This window comes from Suricata suricatta, chromosome 5, assembly GCF_006229205.1.
Source record: "Suricata suricatta isolate VVHF042 chromosome 5, meerkat_22Aug2017_6uvM2_HiC, whole genome shotgun sequence".
NCBI classification, from domain to species: domain Eukaryota; kingdom Metazoa; phylum Chordata; class Mammalia; order Carnivora; family Herpestidae; genus Suricata; species Suricata suricatta.
The window spans coordinates 45,707,420-45,732,603 of record NC_043704.1 but is presented as its reverse complement, the minus strand read 5'-3'; the positions used below and the strand labels follow the sequence as shown (position 1 = coordinate 45,732,603).

At 37.9% G+C, this 25,184-nt stretch overlaps 1 protein-coding gene across 1 annotated transcript in view; it reads right to left on the bottom strand.

Moving 5' to 3' along the window:
* The window catches only part of CRYBG3 (crystallin beta-gamma domain containing 3), a 99,954-nt gene that overhangs the window by 44,540 nt on the left and 30,230 nt on the right, over positions 1 to 25,184 (bottom strand). Inside the window, exons 4-12 of the mRNA XM_029938691.1 lie at positions 24,321 to 24,354; positions 16,437 to 22,713; positions 15,043 to 15,087; positions 14,571 to 14,686; positions 13,465 to 13,612; positions 7,746 to 7,882; positions 5,891 to 6,005; positions 4,712 to 4,747; positions 3,036 to 3,169 (exon numbers count right to left, since the gene is read on the bottom strand). Coding sequence (XP_029794551.1) covers positions 3,036 to 3,169; positions 4,712 to 4,747; positions 5,891 to 6,005; positions 7,746 to 7,882; positions 13,465 to 13,612; positions 14,571 to 14,686; positions 15,043 to 15,087; positions 16,437 to 22,713; positions 24,321 to 24,354 — 7,042 coding nt within the window. The remainder of the gene's footprint in view (positions 1 to 3,035; positions 3,170 to 4,711; positions 4,748 to 5,890; positions 6,006 to 7,745; positions 7,883 to 13,464; positions 13,613 to 14,570; positions 14,687 to 15,042; positions 15,088 to 16,436; positions 22,714 to 24,320; positions 24,355 to 25,184) is intronic.

Sequence of the window (25,184 nt, the reverse complement as noted above, 5' to 3'; positions counted from 1 at the left end):
TACAACAGAGCAAAGCTTGCTAATTGTGGTATGACCTGACACTACATCTCAATATGGCCGGAAAAACAGTTGGGCAATTAAAAACTAATGGAAAGTATACAATAGCCAATGAGGAAAGTTTCAAATCTATGGTGAGATTCAAAGATAACTTTTCTTATTTTACCGACAAAGCCCTTCTGTAATCACAGAAAATGTAATCACTACCTTAGACATTTATTTAGGATTTAAATCAAAAGAACGTCTCACTATGCTTCAGATCCAAAACACATTCCAGGCAGTTTTAAGAAAGAGGAAATGCAGCTGGGCTGGCATGAGCGCTAGTGGCCTACACATATATGAAGGCTTCTGTAAATATTTACAGGTGGGCAATGGTTCCTATTTCATCAGTGGTGATGATGGGCATAGGAAGCACTGTGACAGAGTATGTTCCAGGGACACAGGTTTCTTGACTTTAAATCTAAAACTGTCAGTACAGAACACCGATAAACACCACTGGTCACTGAGCTCCTCCACAAAATTTATCCTTTTATGGAATAATTCACAGTAGCTAATGAATGTAACATGGGCATGAATGGTTCATAACACATGCTGGCCTCCTTAAATATGCCTTCGGGGGCACTGTGCTATCACAATGGGAACCTCTCTAATGGGGCAGATTCAAGAATGACTATTTTGGGCTCCTGGGTTGGGAACTTCTGAATTCTGGGGGTTGACAAATGAAGCTGGGTAGGGTTGACTACTATTGTTTTGGGAAAATAAAAAAAACTACTCCAAAAAATTGTTTCCAGAGGGTACAAAACAATAGCAGCTGCTCAGCACTCATGAACGCCTCCTCGCTGTGTGTGGGTAGGTGTGTGTACAGCAGGGGAAGAGGGGGTCCACAGCAATTGGATACACATATTTTATACATCTTAGTGTATCTGTAATACGTATAAAAACTAACATTATTTTATTCTTAGACTGTTATGTGAAGATAAACTGCACAAGAAAACTTTCAAAAATTTTTTGAGCTTATTTTTGAGAGGAAGAGGGAGAGAATCCCAAGTAGGTTCTGTACTGTCAGCACGAAACTCGATGCAGGGCTCAATCTCATGAACTGTGAGATCATGACCTGAGCCAAAATCAAGAGTCAGATGCTTAACTGAGCCATCTAGGAGCCCCCAAAACTTTCAAATTCTAAATGTGGCTTTCATTTATATAAATGTGGCTACTCAAAACATGCTCTTAGTAAACCTGGATGGGAAAAAGAATAAAAGATATAGACGACCTTAATATTAAAGACATTAATAAATTATTACATGGTGACAATTCAAAATCTCAGCTTTTTAAAACAGATTAAGTTTTGTCTAAAATTCAACTTATATATCCATCTGGGATATTTAAAAACAGATGTTGTCTGAGAAAACTGAAAAAAAAAAAACAAAAAACAACCCATCAACATCACTTTCTCTAGAATCCTCATGATGGGAAAGAGAGGAATTCTTACTATGTGCAGACAAACAGTTAACAAAAGTGAACATTGTATAAACACTGAAAAACAGTGAAATCAACTGTTCACTTTTAAATGGCCACATAACATTTTACTCCTACAGTTGTTACATGAAAAAGGAAACTTATGTATATTGTATTACAAGCTATAGTATTTTCTTGAGAGTTTTTATAGAATAATTACAAAAAATAACCCTCAGAAAACAATGTAAATCACAATCTAGTTAATGGGAAAAATATTCAGATCCCAAAAGGATGAAAAGGCAATAATATTTAGCAGGGTTAACAAGAAACATATGTGTTCACAGATTAGAGAAGACTGCAAATAAATACGACACAAAAATTTGTTTATCCAAAACATGTTTGTTTTTCAAGGTAGGATAAAGAATTAAATGGTTACCAATATATCAGACCAATTATGGATACATCCTACATATCTAATATATGGTACAGTCTCTTATGTTTCCATTTTGGCTAGCATGGCCATCACTTGATTTAATGACAGAAACTGCAAAGTCTAAGTCTCTAAATGTAGACCCCCTGAGTGATCTAAGACCCATCATTTAACTTCTATGAATAAAATATTTTAGGAGAATCTTTTGCTAGAATAGCATGAACAAGTTTTATGATGTTACTGCAAATAATGAGACTTTGATACTTAAAACGAACCAATATTCTAAATAAACTATCATATCAAAAGAGAGACCAACAATGTTTCTGGAGTAATTCTAGTACTGGGTTGACAATGGCAAATAAGCTCTGATTTTACCTACCAGGATACAAATGCAAAGGCATTTCCCACCAGTTCAGTCATAGATTTTCTGAGGTCCCTGCACCAGAAACTGATGACTGAGACTAGGTTACACTTGGGTTTATACTTAAGAGGTTCTTGGGGGACTTCCTCAAAAACAGTATAAGGCCAGAGGGTAACCAATGTCAAAAATGTTTGACTTGGGAAACATACAACCCAGACTTCTTTTTTAATGAAGAACTCACTGGCAAGATCCTCAGCACAGAAAGTCAACTAAGATCCACAGAATAGAGAATAAAAATTGAGGCTTTCATTCATGTTCAAAATTTGTAAAACAAAATATGTCAATTTCTTTTATCTGTGTGTGTGAGAGAGAGAGCAAACGAGTGCACAAGTGGAACAGAGGGAGAAGAGAATTCCAAGACGCAGGGTTCAATCCCACAACCTTGGGGCCATGATCTGTGTCAAAATCAAGAATCAGATGCTGGAAGAGACTGAGCCACTCAGCTATCCCCCCGCCCCCAAAATAATTTTATTTTGCAATTTTTATCTTCTATATTGTGTTTAGCAATACTAAGTGTTTAAGTTTTAGAAACTATTTTCTATAATCTATCTCAAGATTTCTAACATAATCAAGAGAAAATCCATTGGTAACTACTATTTCTTATTTTATGAACCATACAGAAGGAATGTGTATTTTTATATTAAGGCACATTCTTTTTGCTCTGCTTAGCACATTTTCTGTATTCTTTAAAAAACAGACTATTAATTGAAATATTGAAAACACAACACTCACACTCCACCGATGACACGAATTGATCCAATTCCATGAAAATCCCCATTAATTTTTAAGAACTTAGGGACAGAATCTATGTGTTCACTAAATTCTCTGGCCTGTCCACAGAAGTGAGGTTTTTCATAAATAATAACCTGGAAGAGATGAAAGAAAATTACTTACTCACATTTTAGAATAGGTACAGAACTCATTTACTTAAGTGAGACTAAAGACCCCAACATGAATAGGAACCACCATCCATTTTTTCATTAATATTTAATAAAGTATAGCACAATGTCTGAAAAATCACAAGGATTTATGTGTTATTACCATAAAGATATCTTAATAACAAGTTATATCTAACTTGTTTTCAAACACTTTTAACATTAGACAAACTGAAAAAAAAAAAAACACATGTAGTACTGCTCCTGCTATGTTCCAGATATTAAATTTTCACAGGGTGCTGTATTTGAAGTAATGGAAGCTTTATTTTGTTTAATACTTTTTACACCTGCTGAACACATTCAAACTAAGAAGCAATAATTCTTTGATAAGTAAGCCATCAACTAACATCTAAAAATTTGAAAATGTGACCATCTAAGAAAGCTATTTCATTCCTATGCCTATACAACCTGTCAAACTGCAAATGTCCAAGGAAGACTCAGCCTGTCAAACTTGAGGAAACTGAGACAGGAGTCTCCGAGAGACTCAGAGAGTGTCACTCTGAGAGTGTTTACTCAGAGAGTGTCAGAGCTAATTCTGCATCTTTCAGGTCACTGGTTCAAAACCTCGGCTGCATGTTATCACAACCACTTGTGAAACTTTGAACACTTCTGACTACGCCCTAGACCAAAACAGTATCTCTGTGAGTGGAGCACAGGCGTAACTTTTTTTTTTTTTTTTTACAACTTGGATATGTAGGACTCCAACATAGAGATAAGGTATACTACGCTCAGATACTAAGTTTTAAAAGATTCCACCTATGTGATTAAGAGAATGGTGGTCAATTACAGAAGTCAGGAAGGTGAGAAATGAAAGGACTGGAGGAGCTGGGTCTAATTTTGCAGGACAGGAGAAGGACGGATGAATCTTTGCTCCCATGCCTGGCTGTGGAAGTGCTATATGGCTATTAAGCAGAGGTCTGATTGCATCTTGGATCACTGCACTTTTTTTTCCTCTCTCCTTTCACACACGTTTTATAATTCCATTTCCTTTCCCAAAAATGGGCTTAATCCTGGTGCCTCTACTATTCCCTTCAGATACTTATTTATTCTTATCAACTGACATCTCTCTGACAGGAGCTACCTACTGTTTCTTCTGATCACCCTTGATCTCCTTTCTGAGCATCAGTCCCAAAAGTCTGCTAGATATCTCCACTTGAATGTCAAGCAGCCCCCTCCCCAGCCCCTCCCCACCAAATTGAAAATCCAACCTGTCACTTTCCACCTGTAGTGGCTACAATTGGGTCTGACTGAGTTGTCAGCAAAACCTCCATCCTTGCACGCTGACCTCACTCTCCATCTCAGCATGGGTCCTCAGTGACCATGCTGTGCAGTCACTTCCCACCACTCCAACATTCACTAGCTAAGTAGTATTAGCATATATGCCAGTCATCATTTTTTTACCTTAATAGTTCAAAATGTGAAGATTAATACTCAAACTTTTTAGCCTGCTATAAAATCTGTTTCAAGACTTACCTTTAAGTTCATAGGCATTTCCACTTTCAGCCCACCCTTAAGACAAGAAATTATAATATTAGATAAAGATTTAGAATATCTGAAAGTAAACTAAGTGACATATGTAAGTTATACTTTTATAAAAAGTCTGATTAGTGAAGATAACATACCAGTCAGCTTTAAGTTGTGGTAAATTTTAAAACTTAAGCACAGAACTCTAGAGTAGTCAAAACAGAGTCAGACTGCTCATCAATGTAGATGGTGCAAGAAATCTTCAAAATATACTTTCCAGATTACAACGTTGTACAACCAGTACAAGGAAGGAAACTGAGCTTTTAGTCCTTAATAAAGTACACGCAGCTAATTCAAGATTTAATCTCACTGCAGAGAGCCCCAAAAAGTAGAGTGGAATCGCTAGATTTAAAAAGTCTTCTTTGGCAGAGCGGGTTTCCAAACCTCTGTCACTACACTTCCTCCCCACACCTGCATGGGCTTTCTAAACTAGAGTGCTTCCCCCTCCAAGTTCCATCGCACTTTTTATCATACTTACAGTTTTTGTGACCTCAAGGTCATAGAGCATAAAAAGTAACCCCTTCTTCACAAAAACTAATTCTAGAATTTCCTGTTTTTAATGCTACTCCACATCGTGGTACTTCTTAAAATTTCTTAGGTTTTCTTGGTTTTTAAAGTACAGAGCAACTGAAAAATGGTTTATCACTCACCTAACATTTAATTGAAGAGTTTTCCCTCACATAAAACTGTTTGCAACAAAAATAAATACTGCATGCACTTATCATCTTTGAGAGCAACCACTGACAGATCTATTTATTATTAATGCTGTGCTTATCATTCATTACTGAAATGGAAAAGCATAATTTACTACAAGTGGTTTTCTAGTAAGCATCAAAAAATAAATTCAGAACTTTATTCAAAAATTTTGCAGAATGGTACTTATAAGGAAATGGCATGCATTGTAATAAACTTAACACAAAGCAAATTCATACATTTGTCTTCTAGAAAGTATTAAAATGTTTTCAGTTATTCTCTATAATATAAAGAAATGGAAAAGTGACATATGTTGCTGATTCAGTAGTATACATACTCATTTCTCAAGATAGAGATGAATGAGCAATCACCATAGCTATTTAATTTAGGACCCATGGGCATTTTGGAAAAATACTTCTTTTTAAATTTGCTTACCATTTGAAGTGGATGCAAGGATTTCATTTCTGTTGCAGAAATCTCAAAGAGTCCATGGTCTTCCTCCAAAACTGTAGCTTGCCCCTTAAAATTAATATCTGGGTAGGCAAGCCAACTAAATAAGAAATGAATGGTTTGTTAAAGTATAATAGGGATACGTTGGTCATGTAAGAGTTAAAAGTGAAAAGGGCCATCAATCCAAAAAAAACCCCCCCAAAACCAAAGAGAACAAAACAAAACCCAAACCAAAACAGAAAACCTTTGTGGCAGAATTACGACTAGTAAAACACATTCAAAATGACTTCACTAGAGAGCCTATAACAAGAATTAATGTGTTATTAAGTACTAACATTCAAACACTGTCTAATAAGTCTATTATAGGTTTTCCAAGCACTGAGCGGTACTTTTCTTAGAATTTTCCAATATTTAAAAAGTGTGACACCTTTGATTCAAACAGAATTGGAAGAAAAAACATTCTACTATGTTTTCTTTTTTTTGAAGTGGGGCAACCAGAAGTAGGAGTCTACAAGGAATTTTACATTTTTTTTTCAATTAAAACATTTTACATCTCTGACACATTTCTACAATCAATAATCAGTTCAATAGGCTGCTTCAGGAACAGTACTTGAAATGAGTTTCCCAAAAGACTCGCTACCTTCTATCTAAACTCGGTAATTACAGACATACCTCATGGACAGGCTCAATTACTGGGTCTGCCCCAGAGTTCTAATCTATGGTTGGGAGAGACAAAGAAAGATGTCCTACAATGACCCCCAACTTCTACACCAACCATCATCAGAGCAGATGAAAAGAGTCAAAGACAGAAGAGGAACCTGTATTGAACTGGTATCACAGAACTGTGATTCAAACTCATCTGGAAACTAAATTCAGGTTCTGGGGCACCTGGGTGGCTCAGGTCATAATCTCGTGGTTTGTGGGTTTGAGCTCCACATCAGGCTCTGTGCTGACACCTCATAGCCTGGAGCCTGCTTCAGATTCTATGTCTCCCTCTCTCTCTGCCCCTACCCCTCTCTCAACATAAATAAAAATGCTAAAAAAAAAAATTAAAAAAAATAAATTCATGCTCAAAGTAGCACCCATTGCACCCAGACACTTTTGGAATGAGAAAGGTTTGGCATCAGACCCATACCCAGCAGCCGGTAGCCTGAGACAAATCATATAATTTCATCATTTATAAAATGAGTATCACCACCTGCCTTGTAGGAATAGAGTAATAAACAAAAAAGCACCATGGGTCCAACCCTGTGGAGGCACTCAACAACTAATAGCACTAAAACACTCTTGATTTTTAGGTCAGGGACATGATTTTATTTCTCAGTCCCAAAATTTGGTGGGTGAAGAGATGATGGATGAATCTATCAAGAGCTATGTCTGAGGGGCGCCTGGGTGGCTCAGTTGGTTAAGCGTCTGACTGGCTCAGGTCATGATCTCACGGTTCGTGGGTTCAAGCCCTGTATCGGGCTCTGTGCTGACCGCTAGCTCAGAGCCTGGAGCCTGTCTTCAGATCCTGTGACTCCTTCTCTCTCGGACCCTCCCCTACTCACACTGTCTCTCTCTCTCTCTCTCTCTCTCAAAAATAAATAAAAACATTAAAAAAAAAAACAAACCAAACTATGTCTGAGAATCTCCATCTCTTCCTGGGAGTTCTACCTCAAAGACTTAACTGGATCCAAAGGAAGACAAAATCTGTGCTAATCCTTGCAATAGTCTTTCTTAAGTAACCAGAAGCATAAACTAAAACTTCACAGAAATGTATGTCACTTACTAAAATAGGAAATAAAAAGTTAACTTTGGTGGCTATCAATCACTATAATAATCAGAAGCTGATACGTACACTCCTGACTTCACAGTGAAGGACACAGATTTGGGGATATTCAGCTCTTCCAAATTGGGGACTGCTCTCTGTATATGGATAGGACAATATGCTGGGTCAGAATGTAGGCAAAGTTCTATCTCTGGAATGCTGCAATCCTGAAAAAAAAAAAAATCTCTGAAATCATCTGGAGACACACACAATAGAGCATTCTCAATATCCTGGACATGCAATTACAATTATTCTCATTGTTTAGCTTAATTTCTTCTCAAAAACAGCATAAAGGAAATACTGTTTCACTTTACCAGTTTTTTAAAATGAATTATTCTACGAAGTTACATTAATGACATGAAAATTATAAAAATTGAAAAAACATTACTTGATTTTTTTGCTTGTTTTTTTTTCCATAGTTTTTAGGTTTATTTATCTATTTTGAGAGAAACAGAGAGCAAGCAGGGAAGGGGCAGGGAGAGAGGAGAGAAAGAATCCCAAGGTGGCTCTGTACTGTTAGCATGAAGCCCAATGTGGTACTTGAACTCATGAACCCTGAGATCATCACCTGAGCCAAACCAAGAGTCAGAGGCTCCTGCTTGGTTTTTAAGTCTTGTTCTATTAAGCAATCAATGTTCAGTTACCAAACCATGTGAGTGCCAAAAGTCTTTAAGCCTTCCTTCTCAAAAGCATAACAAAGCCATAAGGAGGAAGGGAATTAAATAAAAGCTGATCTCATGAGGCATATAAAAAATAAATAACAGAGAAGCACACTACTCCCTCAGTGTATTATCTAATTTACACTGACAAAGGAGGAGGAATTAGAAGCGAGGGTAAAGGAAGTCTGTTTTCCTACTTGTGGAATTCTATTTATTTTCTTTAATACAAGTTGGTTTGAAGTAGAAAGGCATTATAAAATTTGACCCTACACTCCATCACATACTCACTGTCACCAAATCCTGTTAAATCTTCCTTTAAAATTTCCCTTACGTATATCTCTTATCTATTCCCACTGTCAAGGCCTTTTATCAAGGCCAAGACATCCATTATGGGCCTATCCCAGCAGTCAGGTATGAACCACACTTTACACAGCTGGGCTTGTTAGAACACCCCCTTCCTCGGGACACTCCTTGGCTCAAGACCCAACACATCAAATTTACAAGTGTTTGCCTTCCTACAACATGGCGCCAACCCAGTGACCCACAGGAACGCCATACACCTCTTCAGTCATATTGGATCTGTGCTAATCCCACTCCCTTTTTTTTATATGGTCTAAGTTTTATAAATTTTTCCTCCACTGTAACTAAACAGGGAATTTTCTGTATTCTTATGAAAATCGTCTAATCATCAGGTTGTAACTCAAAAGGATCTCATCTTTTCTTTGGGAATCAAAACTACAATTATTTTTCCCTCCTCTGAAATTAAAGATGTGCTTCTTTCTGAACACACTAACTCAGTAATCATGAGTGCTTAATTATACAACTAAAACTTTCAGTAGCATAATTCTCACCTAGGACATTGTGAGACTCAAGTGGTTATACTTTAATGAAACAAGTAAATAAGTAACAGAGGTGACATTCTTTAGGCTGAATAATTCTATTTTGTATTATAATCAGTTTTGGAATGTATAACTGCAATTTTTTCATTTTTTAATCTTTCTGCAAACTGAGTTTTATTACTAATCATTAATATATACAGGCAAATTAATGTATCTTATTTTCAGAAAGCTATTTCTAAAATGCAATACAATAAAGAGACATAACCAAAAATATCCTTTGAAGTATACAAGTATTTTTTTAACATTTTATTTTACTTTTTTTTTTTTTTTGAGAGAGAGAGAGCGCAGGAGAAAGGGGCAAAAGGGGAAGGAGAGAGGGGGAAGGAGAAAGGGAGAGAGAGAGAGAGAGAAAGAGAGAGAGAGAGAGAGAGAGAGAGAGAGAGGGAGGGAGGAGGGAGAGAGTAGAGCCCAATGCAGGCTGACACTGAATGGATTGAGACACCCAGGTGCACCTAACATTTCATTTCAAAAAGTAGCTAGAAATTGTCCACAACAGTCACCTGTCAATCTTCAAGACTTTTGTTTGCTATTAATAATAGAGTTCTATTAACATTATTTGAAATGCTGCCCTATTAATGTTCCCCCAGGGATGTAAGGTACAGTAACAGAATACATAACTAAGTGTCTCACACAAATACGTTTCCTCTGCATTGTGTTATACAAACAATGCTTGGGTGGTGTACTTTAAAAGGGAAAAAGCTACAAGCCACTTGAGTCTGCCACAACAAAGAAGGAAACAGCATAATGGAAAAAGCATGGTGATGACTAAAAAATGGAAAATAAACAAAGAGAATGCTTATGTTCTCAACTCTCTCTGCCAGAGGACCAGGTTTTTCTCCAGCTAAATGAAAAAGATTTCACTGGGTAAGTTTCACCTTCTTCATGGTAGCTATTCTCACAGAAATAATGTCTCTTACAAGACTTGCATAATTCTTGACGGATGGAGGCAGTAACACTAACAACTGAAGAGGACCTTATAGTAATCTAGTGACAATGAACAGTTTATTCTCAGTGAAGTTTGTATGTCTTCCCCCTCCCCCAACTTTTCTAGTCATGTTATACTTTACAAATACCTTGGTGAAATTCGCAAGCTTAGACTACTACAGCATTTTGTAGGAATGAAGACAAAACTACAGGAGAGAAACAGGGTAGGAAAGGATTACAGTTAACAGGAACAGTAAGAAAATCTAACTCCACCTCACACAAAAAATATCCTCAGTCCCTGATCTAACATCCGATCTCTCTATTCTCAGTTAATGAGGACAAAACCAAAATAACTTCTGACCAAGAAAAATGTTATTCCTTTAAAAAAATATTAAATGCACAGTAAATAGTAATTTGCAATATTCATTTCTAATATCTGAGAAAAGAGACACCTGACAAGAATTACTGCAATGCTACCTCACCCCTAATTATTTCTGGGAGCAAAGATAGCCTTTGAGCAGAACCTACATCTGCTGATAACTGATGGTTATCATCTATTTATAGTGAAGTGAAAGCATCACAGAAGTATTATCTTTAAAGAACATTGAGGTTTAGACTACCCAGATTAAAGCAAATAAAAGATGATGAAATAAGATAAAGTTAGTACTAGGCTTAAGCCTAATGAATTTGGAATTCATGACAATGAAGCTATCAATAGGTAAAATTTTGACAAGGTCGGAGAAAGGAAACAGTTTGATGTCTGATTCTTATTTTGTAAAATATTTAGAACAATGCTAACGCCTTTTCCATTCGATGCTCAATAGTTTTATTTTCCTTCCTCATTGAAAGGTGCTAGACTGTTCAAGACATGAGCACATTAACACTGCAATTTAAAACATAACTCCAGGGGTGCCTGGGTGGCTTGGTTGGTTGAGCATCTGACTGTGGCTCAAGGTCATGGTCTCGAAGTTTGTGGTTCAAGTCCCTTGTCGGGCTCTGTGCTAACAGCTTGGAGCCTAGAGTCTGTCTACTTCAGATTCTGTGTCTTCCTCTCTCCTTGCCCCTCCTCTGCTTGTGCTCGTGCTCTCTCTCTCTCTCTCTCAAAAATAAACACACATTAAAAATAAAATTAAAGAAAAATTAAAAAAAGACTCCAAGCACAAACACTGGAAGAAGGAAGAAATGCAAGCATTACTCTTTCTCTTAAAATCTAAGCAAATGCTGGATGTGCAAATACACATTTATATATCCATATTCAACAGAACTGAGTTTTTTACTTGATTTTATTGTGATTTATTTTTGGGAGGTGAGAAGGCTGTTTTCAACAACTTACCTTTTTTCCCCACCAGGCTTGGCATGATGCCTGACATTCATGCACATACACAAATCTGAAGCTATTTAAATCTGAGAAGATTATACCTACACACTATTCATTTCAATCAATTTCTAGTGTGTTACCTAATTAAATGAGGCTACTTGCTGAGCTGACCTGCTTGCAGTTAAGGTTTTCAATGCAAATCAATACCCTCGATGCTGCAGCCATTAATCTCCTTGTGGCACCACCAACATTCACATCCACATATAGCACAAGCGGCTCTGCCAAGACTTCCTCACATCTCCCACCTGCCCACCCCTTGATTCTCTCAGGATTCCAATCAGGCACCACCCCCTCCAGGGGAGACACCTCTTCTCTGAGCTCACCCAGGGCCCTGCAGAGCACGCTCACTTCCCTTCCCTAGACTTGCAGCAATCTCAAGTATGAGATCATATCTCACTTGTATTTGCATTCCTGCGCCTCACAGTATTGGGTCCAAAAGCAGAACACATGTTTGTGAAGACAGGGGCTTGTTTGCAGTTTTCCAGGAAGTATTAATTCACATAAAATTTATGCAGATACCCCTTTCATGGTGACTTTTTTCTGGAAGCGATGTTTCCTTCTTCTATCAAGAGTTTAATAACATTGACCCAAATCATTGTGATACGGTCCACCTCAATTTACTTTTTTAAGCATATAAGTAAAATCTCCATAACTTGAAATATATATCTACACACATATTCATGACTGTCATATAATTACAATAAATCATGTACTATTTTACTGCTGAAGGAACTCTTAAGAATGCCCTGGAGAAATGTGTCCTTATCTGAGATCTGTCCTCACCACTAATTCCACCTAAACCTCCTCCTAAACCACCACAGTACTTTTCACAAAATGTTTTATTATACTGGGAGACCTTCTTCATGTATTAAATAGCATTTTCTAAACAGAAAATCAAAGAGCAACACACCTTCCCTTCCTCTCTCCACCCTTCTCTAACCATTCATGCTCACACATGTACTCATGCACACACTCCTACATTGAGGAGTGGAGATCTATACTAAAAAAAGGTATTCGAAAATATTGGCTCTTTTCCTAAAGATGCCTGGTTGATGTATTCCTATATTTTTTAAAATTTTTAACGTTGATTTATTTTAGAGAGACAGAGAGAGAGTAGGGGAGCAGGGGAGGGGCAGAGACAGAGGGAGACAGAATCTGAAAGTAGGCTCCAGGCTCTGAGCCGTCAGCACAGAGCCTGACATGGGGCTTGAACCCACAAACGGTGAGATTATGACTTGAGCCCAAGCAGACGCCTAACCAACTGAGCCACCCAGGCATCCCTCCTACTACTATTAAAAATATATGTATGGGGGCACCTGGGTTGCCAAGTTGATTAAGTGTCTGACTTCAGCTCAGGTCATGATCTCATGGCTCTTGAGTTCGGGCTTTGCATCAGGCTCTGTGCTGACATATATATATATAAAATGCACCAATTCATTTTATGGGCCAGATTACAGGCAACATTTTCTTTTTTTTAAATTTTTTTTAATGTTTTATTTATTTTTGATACAGAGAGAGACAGAACATGAGAGGGGGAGGGCAGAGAGAGAAGGAGACACAGAACCAGATGCAGGCTCCAGGCTCTGAGCTAGCTGTCAGCACAGAGCCTGATGCGGGGCTCGAACCCACGAAAGTGAGATCTGACCTGAGCCGAAGTTGGAGGCTTAACCGACTGAGCCACCCAGGCACCCCACAGGCAACATTTTCAATTATTCACTATAACACTTTATATGTATAAATTCAAAAGATTACCATCAATATAATGAAGACTGGTAAAATCAGCACAAAGATTAGCAATCACTTCTAAACATTGCTAGGCCAAAGTACAGCTTTACTACCTGACAAAAGAAAATAAAAAATAGGGAAAACAAAACAATACATTGTGTTACCTTTAAGACACGTTTGATAGAACCCAACACAAAGTCTCTTGGTGGATGTTTTCTGTTCTCAAGGATCCAGTCACTATTTAACACCTTTTCCCCTTCTTCCAACACACATTTCTGACCCTGGAAATGTGGCTTCTCATATAAAATCCAGCTGAACAAATATAAAAGCATGATTATTAATTATAATTAATTTTCTAAGAAGCAAGGCATAAAACAAATGATACTTAGTAAGTCCACAGACTTATTAAGTCTTACCTACTTAACTTTCAAACTCTGAACTATTTTTCCAAAATTAGTATATAAACCTATTTTTGAAATAATGACATATGCTAATTTAAGTATAGGCATAAGAATAAAAGTGCACATAATTTGGAAATATTCCTGAACATAATCTATGCCTATATTTATGTATGCTTTGCACTTTCTAGATGGTATATATTCAAAGCTATACATTTCTATTAAAAACAATAGCTTAACAATTCGAATTTTTAAGTAAAATGGGAACACAGGTGTCCCACTTTATTGGATGAAGACAACACTATACCATACCACTTACATCATGAATACTGACCAGTGGGTAACTGAGACTGGACAAAGAAATTGTGGCTCCAGCATGTGCAAGGGAAATGGTCCATAACAAATGAGGTTTCCCCTCATTTTTACACCACACAAAGAATCCTTCACTTCTTGACCATGTTAGCTAGACAAATGACTTTAAGTATGTGGCCTTCACATTCCTTAGCATCCCACAACTTTTGAACTTGATTTCAAAGCTATGCTTCATTTAGCTGATGCTTTCAACTCAACTTACCAAATCCATCCTGCTAATAATGTAGTTTCAGAATGGTATTAATTGCATATTATATATACATTAGGTCTTGCTACTTACGGCCCATTGGCTTTAAGCACTAAAAACAGCCCATATTTTCTGTCACAGTACATAAAGAGGACAATTGAATTATAAAACACTAATAATGTTTCAAAATATCCTGTCAAAAACCAGAGGAAAGGGAATGTAACTTTAATAAAAAAAATACAAAAGGCATAAACAGTAAGAACATACACTTAGTTGGGGGGAAAATGCTACCAAATTTTAATAGATTACTTACCAGCCCCTTACAACTTTTATCAGTACTCCATTCGGGAAGGACCATGATGTAGCATCGGGAATATTACAGTAGATCTCTTGCTTGTATTTACTTCCATGGAGATCATAGATAACCATCTGCAATATACAGAAAGCAGGCACAGTAACTAACTGTATGAACGCATTTAAAATTCCACAATCTCCTAGAATATAGAAAATATCCTGAATATATAAAAGTAATTATTATTACACATGCTAAATCTTTGAGTAAAATAATCCCTTTTAAAGTCAGTTAAAAGTACTTAAAGTCCCCAAATCTGAAAGTAACTTTACCTTTTTTTTTTTTTTTTAAAGTAAGCTCTATGCCAAATGTGAGGCTTGAACTCATGACCTTGAGATTGAGTCACATGCCCAACTGACTGAGCCAGCCAGGCATCCCTAAAGTAACTTTACTTTTCATATTTTATCTTAGTTAATAAGAAACTTACGCTTACCTTCCCAGGTCTTGGGTTACACCTCAGAATCTGTTTGTCAACATTCTGAAAGAATAAAAGTTGAAGAAGTAAGCCTTAAGAAACATCAGCAGAAAGATCTATCGCTCACTTTCTTAGCAGTCACAAATCCAATTCATCACAATTTACTTAGGGAACCATTATATGCAAAGTGCACCTGTAGGTACTACAAGAGATAGAAGGCAAATATAAGGGAAAATAATGTATTGTTTTTGCCCTCAAAGAGCTTATAGCTAGAAGGGAGGAACAGATGTTCACACTCACATGACTCTTCTAAGTGAAGGACTAAGTAAACTCATAGGTAAAATAAAAAATGCTGACTTATGGACATCAAGGGCAATGGCACCAGCATGGAGAGGTGATGGCACAGGGAGGCTCCCGAAAGGCTTGCTGGAGGAAGTGATGGAGAAGGCCTTGAAAACCAGGATTTTAATAAGTGAAAAAATGTGGCAGGTTGCGGTCAGGGAGTAGAGAAAAGAATTCCCTGGAGAACATACTGAGGAAAAGTACAGTGGTGGGAAACACTGGGTGTATAACCAGAGCCCGAGGAGACAAGGTTGGACAAACAGGATTTGGGGGTGCTGTAACGCAGTGAGTATGTTCCACATGAATTGGTAGGTGATGGGGAATCATTAAAGAGACACTTCTCAAGTCTCATCCTTTTTAAAAAGACTGCCTTGTAAGCGATTCATTGGTATTCCAGTATTAACTCTTTGCTGCTATGGCTATTCATGGTGAAGACACAGGTCTTGGGAATTGTGAGAAAGTTCCATGATCTTGGGAATGCCAGAAAGGAAGTCCCATGTTAAGTGAATATTCTGTGTTAAATATTTACATATTTCTAAGACAAAAAAACATGGCACTGAATTTCAAGACCTTTTCCAGCTATAATGTTTTCAGCTTTTTCTTTCAATTAGGCTGCTCATGGCCCTGCTTTGTATGAACAACATGGCAAGCTACTGACAGGATATTGTCAAGCGATTACTTAAAATATTTTAGAATTCTCAGTAATATTTTACTGAGACACATAAGCTCAATGGAATGTAACAATTTCCCCATATACAGAACCTTGAGAAATTCAGAATGCTGTCACTTAATTTCACTTGAAAAACTAAATATTAGCAAAGTAGGGGGAAATAACTTGCTTCTCTCTTATGCCTTTTAAATTCTGCCTAAGCAATTTCATTTTCTCAATTTAATAGTACAGCTAAAATACAGGGATTATGAAACACTTCAAATAAAGGATCAAGTAACCTCTGATGTATTTTTAAAAACAATCTTTGCACAACTTCTAAACACTGATTTTCTTAATAAGCTTTTAGATCATTTCATGACCCAAAGCACTACTTCATTAGTTAATAATCAAAATAACTTACCTCTGTGAATGGGCTTAATCTGCCTGAGATGTCATGAGCATGGAAATATTTTGACACTGGTTCCTGAAAAATCCCACCAAATCTGGTTCCTTTGTCTGAGGAGTGGGTTTTGGAAGTCTGCAAATACTGATGATAAGCACTCTTTAAAGAAGAATGTAGTTTAGAAGTAAGGTCAGATTTTTGTAGAAATGAAGCCTTTTCTGGCCACAGACCAACTTGCAGGTTGGAGGTATTAGGTTCATTTGACATCACATATGAATTCTTATAGAGTCCAGTTCTTTCCTGGTCATCATCAGGGTAAAGTGTGATGGAAGGGTCTGTCAGCTTCAAAGGAATCGTTTCCTTCCACCTAGCTCTCAGGCTTCCTTTATGTAACGGTTCCTCCCCCTCCTCCTCCTCCTCCTCTACCCCCTGTCTGTCTTCATCAAAATTCATCTTTAAACGCTCTGATACTGACTGGAGAAGGGATAAAACAGAAGAGGGCTGGCTTGCACTCTCTCTTGATTTTGTGGAGCCATGGTGACCAGGTGAGACCTCTCCGGACACGATGTCCTCCTGAGAGCTGTCATCCTCATATATGGGAGACAAAGCTAAGGGATAAATTTTATACCTTTTGGCCTCCACTGCTAAGAACATTTCTGAACTATCACTATCAAATGTCTCACCTAATTTAGTGTCCTTTTCAAAATGATGGACGAGGTCAGTTCTGCTCTCAGACCTCTCGCATGTGACAAGAGGCATGCTGTCAGCAGATGTGTCAGGAAACAGGAGTGTGTGTGCTCTTACTTCTGTGGTAGCACCCCTATCCTCATCTTGAAGGGGTTCGTCATATAAGATAGTAAAGGAAGAATTTTCTTGTTCATCCTGAGAAACAAAGGCTAAATTAGATTCTTCTTCTTCATCACTATAATTATAATCTCTTATTTGTTTGTCCACTGCAGTAACAGATGTTCTTTTGTCTAGCTTTCCTATGGTAGCCTCAGGTTGAAAATCTGGCATTGCTAAAGCTGGGTAGCCTTCATAATCCTTACTTAATGTAGGTGATTCATATCCCCTGAAATATGAGGTAAGTCTGTTGTCACACGCTATCAAGCCTTCCTTTCTTTCAGGGGGCTCTTTCTCTATTTCTCCAACAATCTCTCCACCAGACTCTTGGGATGTTTTTTCAGTTTCAAATATGAGAGGCATAGCCTCTGCTTGTGCAACAGGAAATTCCAAACCTGTTCCATAGATTGTCTTAGCATTTGCCATTGTAGATAATACTTCATGTTTCCTGATCGTCTCATCAGAATCTTCTGGAAATATTCTTTCCATTTCTCTTGGAGAGGACATAGACACACTTGTTCCAACTGCCTCTTCATCCTCTGTCGTACATGCTTTTTCCACTTCTAAGAAGGCAGGGACTGCCTTTTTGTGTGCTTCTTTCGCTTCTAACACTAAAGGTACTGTTTCAGTTTTCCTAATACCCTCTCCAGCATCCTTCTGGTATGGTATTTCCAACACAGGTCTTCCAGTCTCTTCAGTGATGCCCTCAGCATCTTTTTCAGAGATATTTACCACTTCTAACTTATTGGGCACCGCCTCACTTTTGTCCAGATCATCTTCAGCACCCTTTAGGTAAATACCTCCCATCTCTAATGTAACAGGTATCACCTCAGTCTCTGTAATATACTCTTTACCATCCTCTGGGTAAATATCTTCCATTTCTAACGTGGCAGGGATCACTTCAGCCTTTTCAGTAACCCCCTCAAAGTCTTTTTGGTAGACATTTTCCATTTCTGACATAACTGAGGTCATCCCGGTCCTGCCAACATCACCTTCAGCATGCTTTTGGTAAACAGTTTCTAATTCTAATGCAACAGGTATCACTTCAGTCTTTGCAATATCCCCTTCGGCATCCTTCTGGTAAATATTTTCCATTTCTAATGTGGCAGGCATCACTTCAGTCTTTCCAGTAATCACCTCACCATCTTTTTGGTAGGTATTTTTCACTTCTGAAATAACAGGCATCATGTCAGTTTTGCCAAGATTTCCTTCAATATCCCCCATTTTATAAGCTTTGTCCATTCCTAAAATGGCAGGTAATGCCTCAGTTTTTCCAATATTCCTCTCAGCATCCACTTGGTATACTTCTCTCACTTTAAAAATGTCAGCTGTTGGCTCAGTTTTTGTGACATTCAATTCAGCATCCTTTGTATGTGCTCTTCCCATTTCTAACATAGGAGGGACTGCCTCATATTTCACATTCAATTTAGCATCCTTTTTGTTTGTTTTTCCCAGTTCCAACATGGAAGGTCTAAGCTCAATTTTTCCTATATTTACTTCTGTATCTTTCTTGTATACTTTCCCTACTTCTGATGTTGTAAGGAATGTGTTTTTAGTACTCTGTCCTGGCAAGCTCTTTTCAGATATACACACGCGACTGTCAGAAAAACTGCTCTTGGATGTCCCGGGTACATGGATTTCATCATTTGCAAATGGAGGCCATTTGAAATTTAACACAAGAGTTCTCGTCTCCTCTGTCCCAGTTTTGTGATTATCCACACACTCTATTTTCACTCTATCTTTAGAGTCCTCTTTGAAAAATAAATGTGTTTTTACCTTATCATCTAACCCTTTATGGGGTGTGTCTTCAGCTAGTAAAACAGTATCTGATTCCTGAAAATTTGTCCTATCAGACTGTCCAGCTCCATTTCCAGAAAGTGGGGATTTTTGGGAGAGAACAATTTCTCTTCCTTTAGTTGACTCTGTGTCCTTAACTAAGTTACTTACAGAGAAGAATCTACCTAATATTTTGTTTTCACTAATTTCACATGTGCTTTGATTTACTGCCTGTTCAGACACCAAGAATTCCCTTACTGTATCATGTGCCTTAATACTATCACTGTTGAGAATTTCTGAAGTATTAGCCTGAAGTTCAGAATCCCAGGTATCCTGAGTATCTTCAAGAGCATCATTTGTAAAATATTCTTGGGCTGCATAAATAATCTCATTGACTAATTCCCTAGCCTGATCTTCTAACCAACAAGGTAAGTTCATTCTATCAGAATCAAAAAGGAGACTCTTCTCACCAGCTGTAGGTGAAACACAGACCTTTTCTTCCCCTCGGACATCTGACCTGTTTTCCATGTCCTGCTCTTCCAAACGCTCTGTCAGCTGGATTCCTGTCAATATCACTTCAGATGGGTTTTTTTCAGAGATGTCTTCTTTCAGAGTACCTGGATTCATTATGCTGTCTATGGCTATATGCTCCTGGCAGGTATCAACTGTGTGTTTGGATTTTAATTCTTCCCTGACAGAGATAAAAATGTCACCAATCAATGTATCTGCCTTTTTAAGTAAACCACTGTTGAGGTCCAAAAGTTGGTCATGTCCTCTTCTCCTTGCTTCTATGTGCTCAGCAGAGGCTTCAGAACACTGCTGGCTTGAGCTGTTAACTGACGTTGGAGCCCCAGCAACTGCTCCAGCCTCTGCTTCCATGGGATTGTCAAAGTGGGCAGCAGTTGGGAAATCAAGAGACACCTTCCCAGTAGGATTCCCAAAATGTTCCTGAAAAGGGGTCACTTCAGCCCCTGTTGGGACAGATATTTCAAATTCCAAATTAGAGCTATTAGGGTACAGCAGGTTAGTTAAAGAGGCACCTTCATGTGTGGCATCTATGGTAACTTCTACGGAACTGAAATTGTCTTGGTGATTATGTGAACTTAAAGCCATGCTAACTTCTTCAGCGTTACCAGAGGAAGACACCCTATCAATACTACCACTTAGGGAATGAGTATTCTCGTTCTTTCTGTGAGATAAGGCTTTCTTTTCTGATGTCAGCACAGGAGCATTGTGAAAGTGTGAATCCTCAGATGCAAAAGCCTTTTTTCCCAAACTTTTATCAGAATCCAGAAAAGGTGAATTTACATTTGTGCTGTTGGTTTCTTGGAATTGTGGGGAAGCACTAGTTAAGCTGAGTTTTGCCATTTCTGAGAGACCAGAAATCTTTCTAGTCCCACAAATATGTGAAGGTTGATGAATCGCATAAGCATTGGCTTCATAACTCTGTGCCATTTGCCCAGTGACTTTTTCATCATGAACAGGAGGTAAAATCTCAGATATGTTATCTTTGGGAAGCGCAGGAGGATAAACTAAGGCTTTTGCCTCTGTTTCCAGAATACCTTGATATTCGGAGGCAGGAAGAGAAACCTCAGTTTGACAATTCTCTTTAAGCCTAGTAGTTGAATATTTCTCTTGAATCTCCTGATGACCCACTGATTGACAACTTTTATCCTGTTCAACCTCTAGGGAAGTTAATTCCGATAAAATAAGCTTTCCTGGCACATCTGTAACTTCAAATGGAGAAGAAATCTTATCCTGAGAAATATCACTGGGCTCTATTTGGGAAACAGCGATCTTAGAGAGGGCTATGGTTTTTTCTCTGACAGAATGCAACTCAGCAGGAACACTGTTCTGACCACTGACTTCTACCTTTGATAAAATTTTGGCAATGTCAGGTTTGGCTTCCAAGGAAAGAGAACCAGACTTCTCTGTAGTGCTCTTACTTGCTGCAGTGTTTGAAAGCACCAATTCTGCTTTAGCAGGGCCTTGAGATGAAATGGAACTGTCATCCTGAGAGAGGCTTTCACACTCCAATCTCGAGTTGACTCCAGGTATATGAATGTCTCTGGCTTTAAGATCTACTGGAACCTGGCAATTTTCACCTTTGGGAACAATTTTCTTGGATTCAAGAGCTGCAGATACATGCTCCAGAGGAAGGCAAGCAGGAGTACCTTTTCCATCTACTGCCTCAACACCATTTGCCACATTTTCTCCTTGACACTTACTAGGTTTATTGGAAATATCAACAATGCTGATATCCCCAGTTTCAGTGAGCACTGAACACTCATCTTTTATAACAGGAATATCTAACTTACTCAGCACACCAACTCTGGAAACAAAGGCAGGAGATGAAATATTGAAATCTGACTTTTTACAGTCAAGGATAAGAGATGTTCTGACATCAGGTGATGCTTTGGCTTGTTGGAGACTCTCAGAGTCACAATGAGATTCTGAAATGTGATTTCTGTTAGGTTCAAAATTCAGTTCAGGTGCTATTCTATTTTCTAAGCACGCTACAACTGCTGATCCACTGAAGTGTTCTCTAGAGGCAGGATTGTCTTGATTTATTCTAACCATGTGAGGCATTTTGCCACATGGCCTAAAATTGGACCTTTTGGATTCCGTTAAAAACAGCTGGTCAATATCACTGGGAAATGGCTCAATTCTACCTTCTGGAGGTTTTACGTGACTTGATGTTGTAGATTCGCCAACCGAGGTGCTTTCTGTTTCTTGTCTGATTTTTGTAGCAGCCAAATTTTTCTGTGAGTCTTCGGAAGACAGTCTATTTCCTTCACTTACAAGTTCTGTGTCTGTCACAGCATGTCTCTGAAGAGCCGTTGTGCTGGTGTGATTGGCAGCCTGCTTGGCTGAGTTATCCATGGCTTGCTTGTCAGAACACTTACTCTCTGGCAACTGCAGATCTTCATGCCTAACTGACTTATTTGACCTCGGCAAATCTGCGCTGTCCTGTTTGGTAGTGTCACTCCCATCAGGTTTACTAGAAGAGAAGTCAGAAACAGCAGGGCTCTCATGCTCAACACATTCTTCTCTTTGCACCCATGTCCCATCACTCATCACTGAGTTGTCTTGCTTTATTGTAGTTTCTGTTGTAGTTATCCTCTGAAAATCTGGACTGCAAGGAACTCTGCTACTGCTGCTATTTCCTGTAAACAATGCTGAGGAGACCAAAGTTCTGTCAGTCTGAGAAACTGGTGCGCAACTTAAATGGTGTTGTGAGTCAGATTCACTGGCAGTGGAGCTGGAGTTAGTCACAGAAGAAGGGGATGACCTACTTCGCCCAAGTCCCCCAGGATCATTTTTATTTAAAACATCCGTAGAAGCAGCAGTATTGGGCAATTCTGGATAGTCTGGCAGATGGCTTTCTGTGTTAATATTTAATTTGCTACAATCAGTGTCTTCTAACAGGCCTTCAAGCAAATGTCCTTTCACAGATATGTCTGTACTAGCTGATGAAAATGACATCATCCTAGCCTCAATGCTGCTTGCATGGCCAATATGGATGCTTGTGCTAGAGTCAGAACTTTCATTTTCTCTGTCCAAGGGATTCACAGTTTCCAATGCAGTCTGATGCTTCAAATATTTCCTAATTTGTCTTGGGCCTCGATATGTTGCATAGGTTACTGAAGGCCTCTCTGATTTACTATCTAGTTGTCTGTAAAAATAAAGAGCACAATAAGTATCATGAAATATAGTAACACTTAACAGTAATCTTAGAAGTTATGATAAAGTACATCTTTCAAATACTCCTAATAAGTATTCAATTGGAAAAGGAAATACTAAAATGTTTTAGTTAAATCTGTCTTTACTAAAAATAATGAAGATTTGACAAGGAGCATGTGAACATCAAGGCAGCATGAATGTCTGAGCTCCTTAGAACAATTCCCTCATTAAAAAATTTTTTTTAACATTTCTATTCATTTTTGAGAGATAAGGACAGAGTGTGAACTGGGGAAAGGCAGAGAAAGAGAGGAAGACACAGAATTGGAAGCAGCTTCCAGGCTCTGAGCTGTCAGCACAGAGCCTGACGTGGGGCTTGAACTCACCAATGTGAGATCATGACCTGAGCTGAAGTTGGACACTTAACCGACTGAGCCAGGCAGGTGCTCTAAAACCATTCCCTCTCACCCGATTACCTATATCTGTCTCACAGTGGGTAACGGAGAGAAAGTGGGCTGACAAGTTCAAGGCTTGGGTTTTAGTTATAATCTCAAAGGAGTATTTGGAAGGAATCATACTGCCTTATGTGCCTCATGCTGGCACAGTTCATGGATATGTCATGTCACTAATGTATCCACCTTTTCAGAGCACCATAGTAAGCTTCTTTTCCTTCACTTTTAGATGTAAATTTGAACAGCAACTTCAACCACATAGAGGGAGGACTTTTAAAGGAAAACAACTAGTAAGGTGTCTAAGATCAAGCACTCAGCATCTATTTGTTAATTCAGTGACAGAATTGCCTTAAAAATCCTCTTGCATTAAGTTTTTCAAATATTCAATTAGTGTAGTATTAGTTTAATAATTCAGTAAGTACACGAAGCAAAAGGAACTTTTGGAAAAAGTTCTCTACTTCTTCTCAGCCCCAGCACAAAGTTCTTGAAGCTCTCAGCATCCAACTTCCTTTGAAGAATCTATCTTTTGGAGTTCTCTTGCTATCTGATGCTGCCTAATAGCCCTTGACACACACCATTCTCTTCCCCTCAATTCCAGCCCCAGAGAGAAACCCTAATGTCTTCTGAGACTCTGTTCCCAAGTCATCTCCATAATAAACAGATCCCTGCTAACATGGGCAGTTAGCCTCTGATCTGTGGGTGAAAAGAACCTTGAGCACAGCATTTGCCATATCAAATTATAAAGATCTAGGCCCTTGATGTATTTTCGCTACTTGCCTTGTGGCTATTTGAAGGAAGGCACTGTGTATTAATTATCTTTACATTTTTAAATGTCCCCCACAAAATTTGACAAATGGTACATATTTACTAACTTTTGCACAATGAATGACTAAAATAGAGCAATGATTGTAAATGCTTAATGTATAATTTATTCCAGACTGTCTTCACTATTATAGATTATATAAAACATTTAAATTCTGAACTCTAGGTTCATTTTGGTATCCTGACACTAAAAATGTAAGGCAGAAATATTTGATGTTCTATTTTTTTGTCATTAAACATAAAATTAACAAAACATTATAGAACCACATGAATAAGAAATCCAGTTACCAGTATTCCAGTATCTAAAATAATACTTTTTCTTGCCTACTTTAAAGCAGTAACATTAAGAATACTAGACTTGTCTACATGATAAAACAAGGTAAAACTCCTGTGACATGTCAAATTTTTATCAACTGTTCCCCTCACAGATTTCTTGAATTTTAGCTGAAATAATGTATTTCAATCTATATAATTGCTGGTCCCTGAAATCCTAACACACAACTATTGTAAAAACTTGTACTGGTTACATGCATGTTTTTACAAAGAAGCTGAAGGAGATGACTAGGGAAAAGCTTTGCCTTATGTAAGTGGTTTTAGCTCCAGCATGAATGTCAGGCTAAGGTAATTGCCTATGAAAACATGCAAGCAGAGAAAAATACATATAGGTAATGTTACCGGTGAAATCTGATATAAAAATACATTAATTATTCAGAAAGCACAAGAGCTTCCAAGCAACATATGAAGACTGAGAAACCCAAATAAATGACAGGAAATTATTGGTCAGTTTTTCTTTCAAAGCTTTACTGTTTTATATTTAAAATCTACTCTCAACAGGCTGCAATATTTTTTTCCCTCAAAAGATCAATAAAATAATTCTGAAGAGGTACATACAAAAGGAAATGTACATAATATCCAAAGAAATAGGAAATAAGATAGGAATTAGAATTTCATTTAAGTAAACCGACATTCTCTTACTACCAACTCCCTCCTAAAGAGACCTCAAAGACATTTTATCCTACATCAATAATGCACCTTTTGATCTGAAAGAGATTCTAATAAAATTAACCATATAGAAAAATCCATTAAATGTCAAACTCACTGTAATAATGCTTTTTGGTAGTTCTGGAGTCCTTTTGGGGGTGAGGGGAATCATTTTTCTCCATTTTTTTAGATTTTCTGGGTACTTTCAACT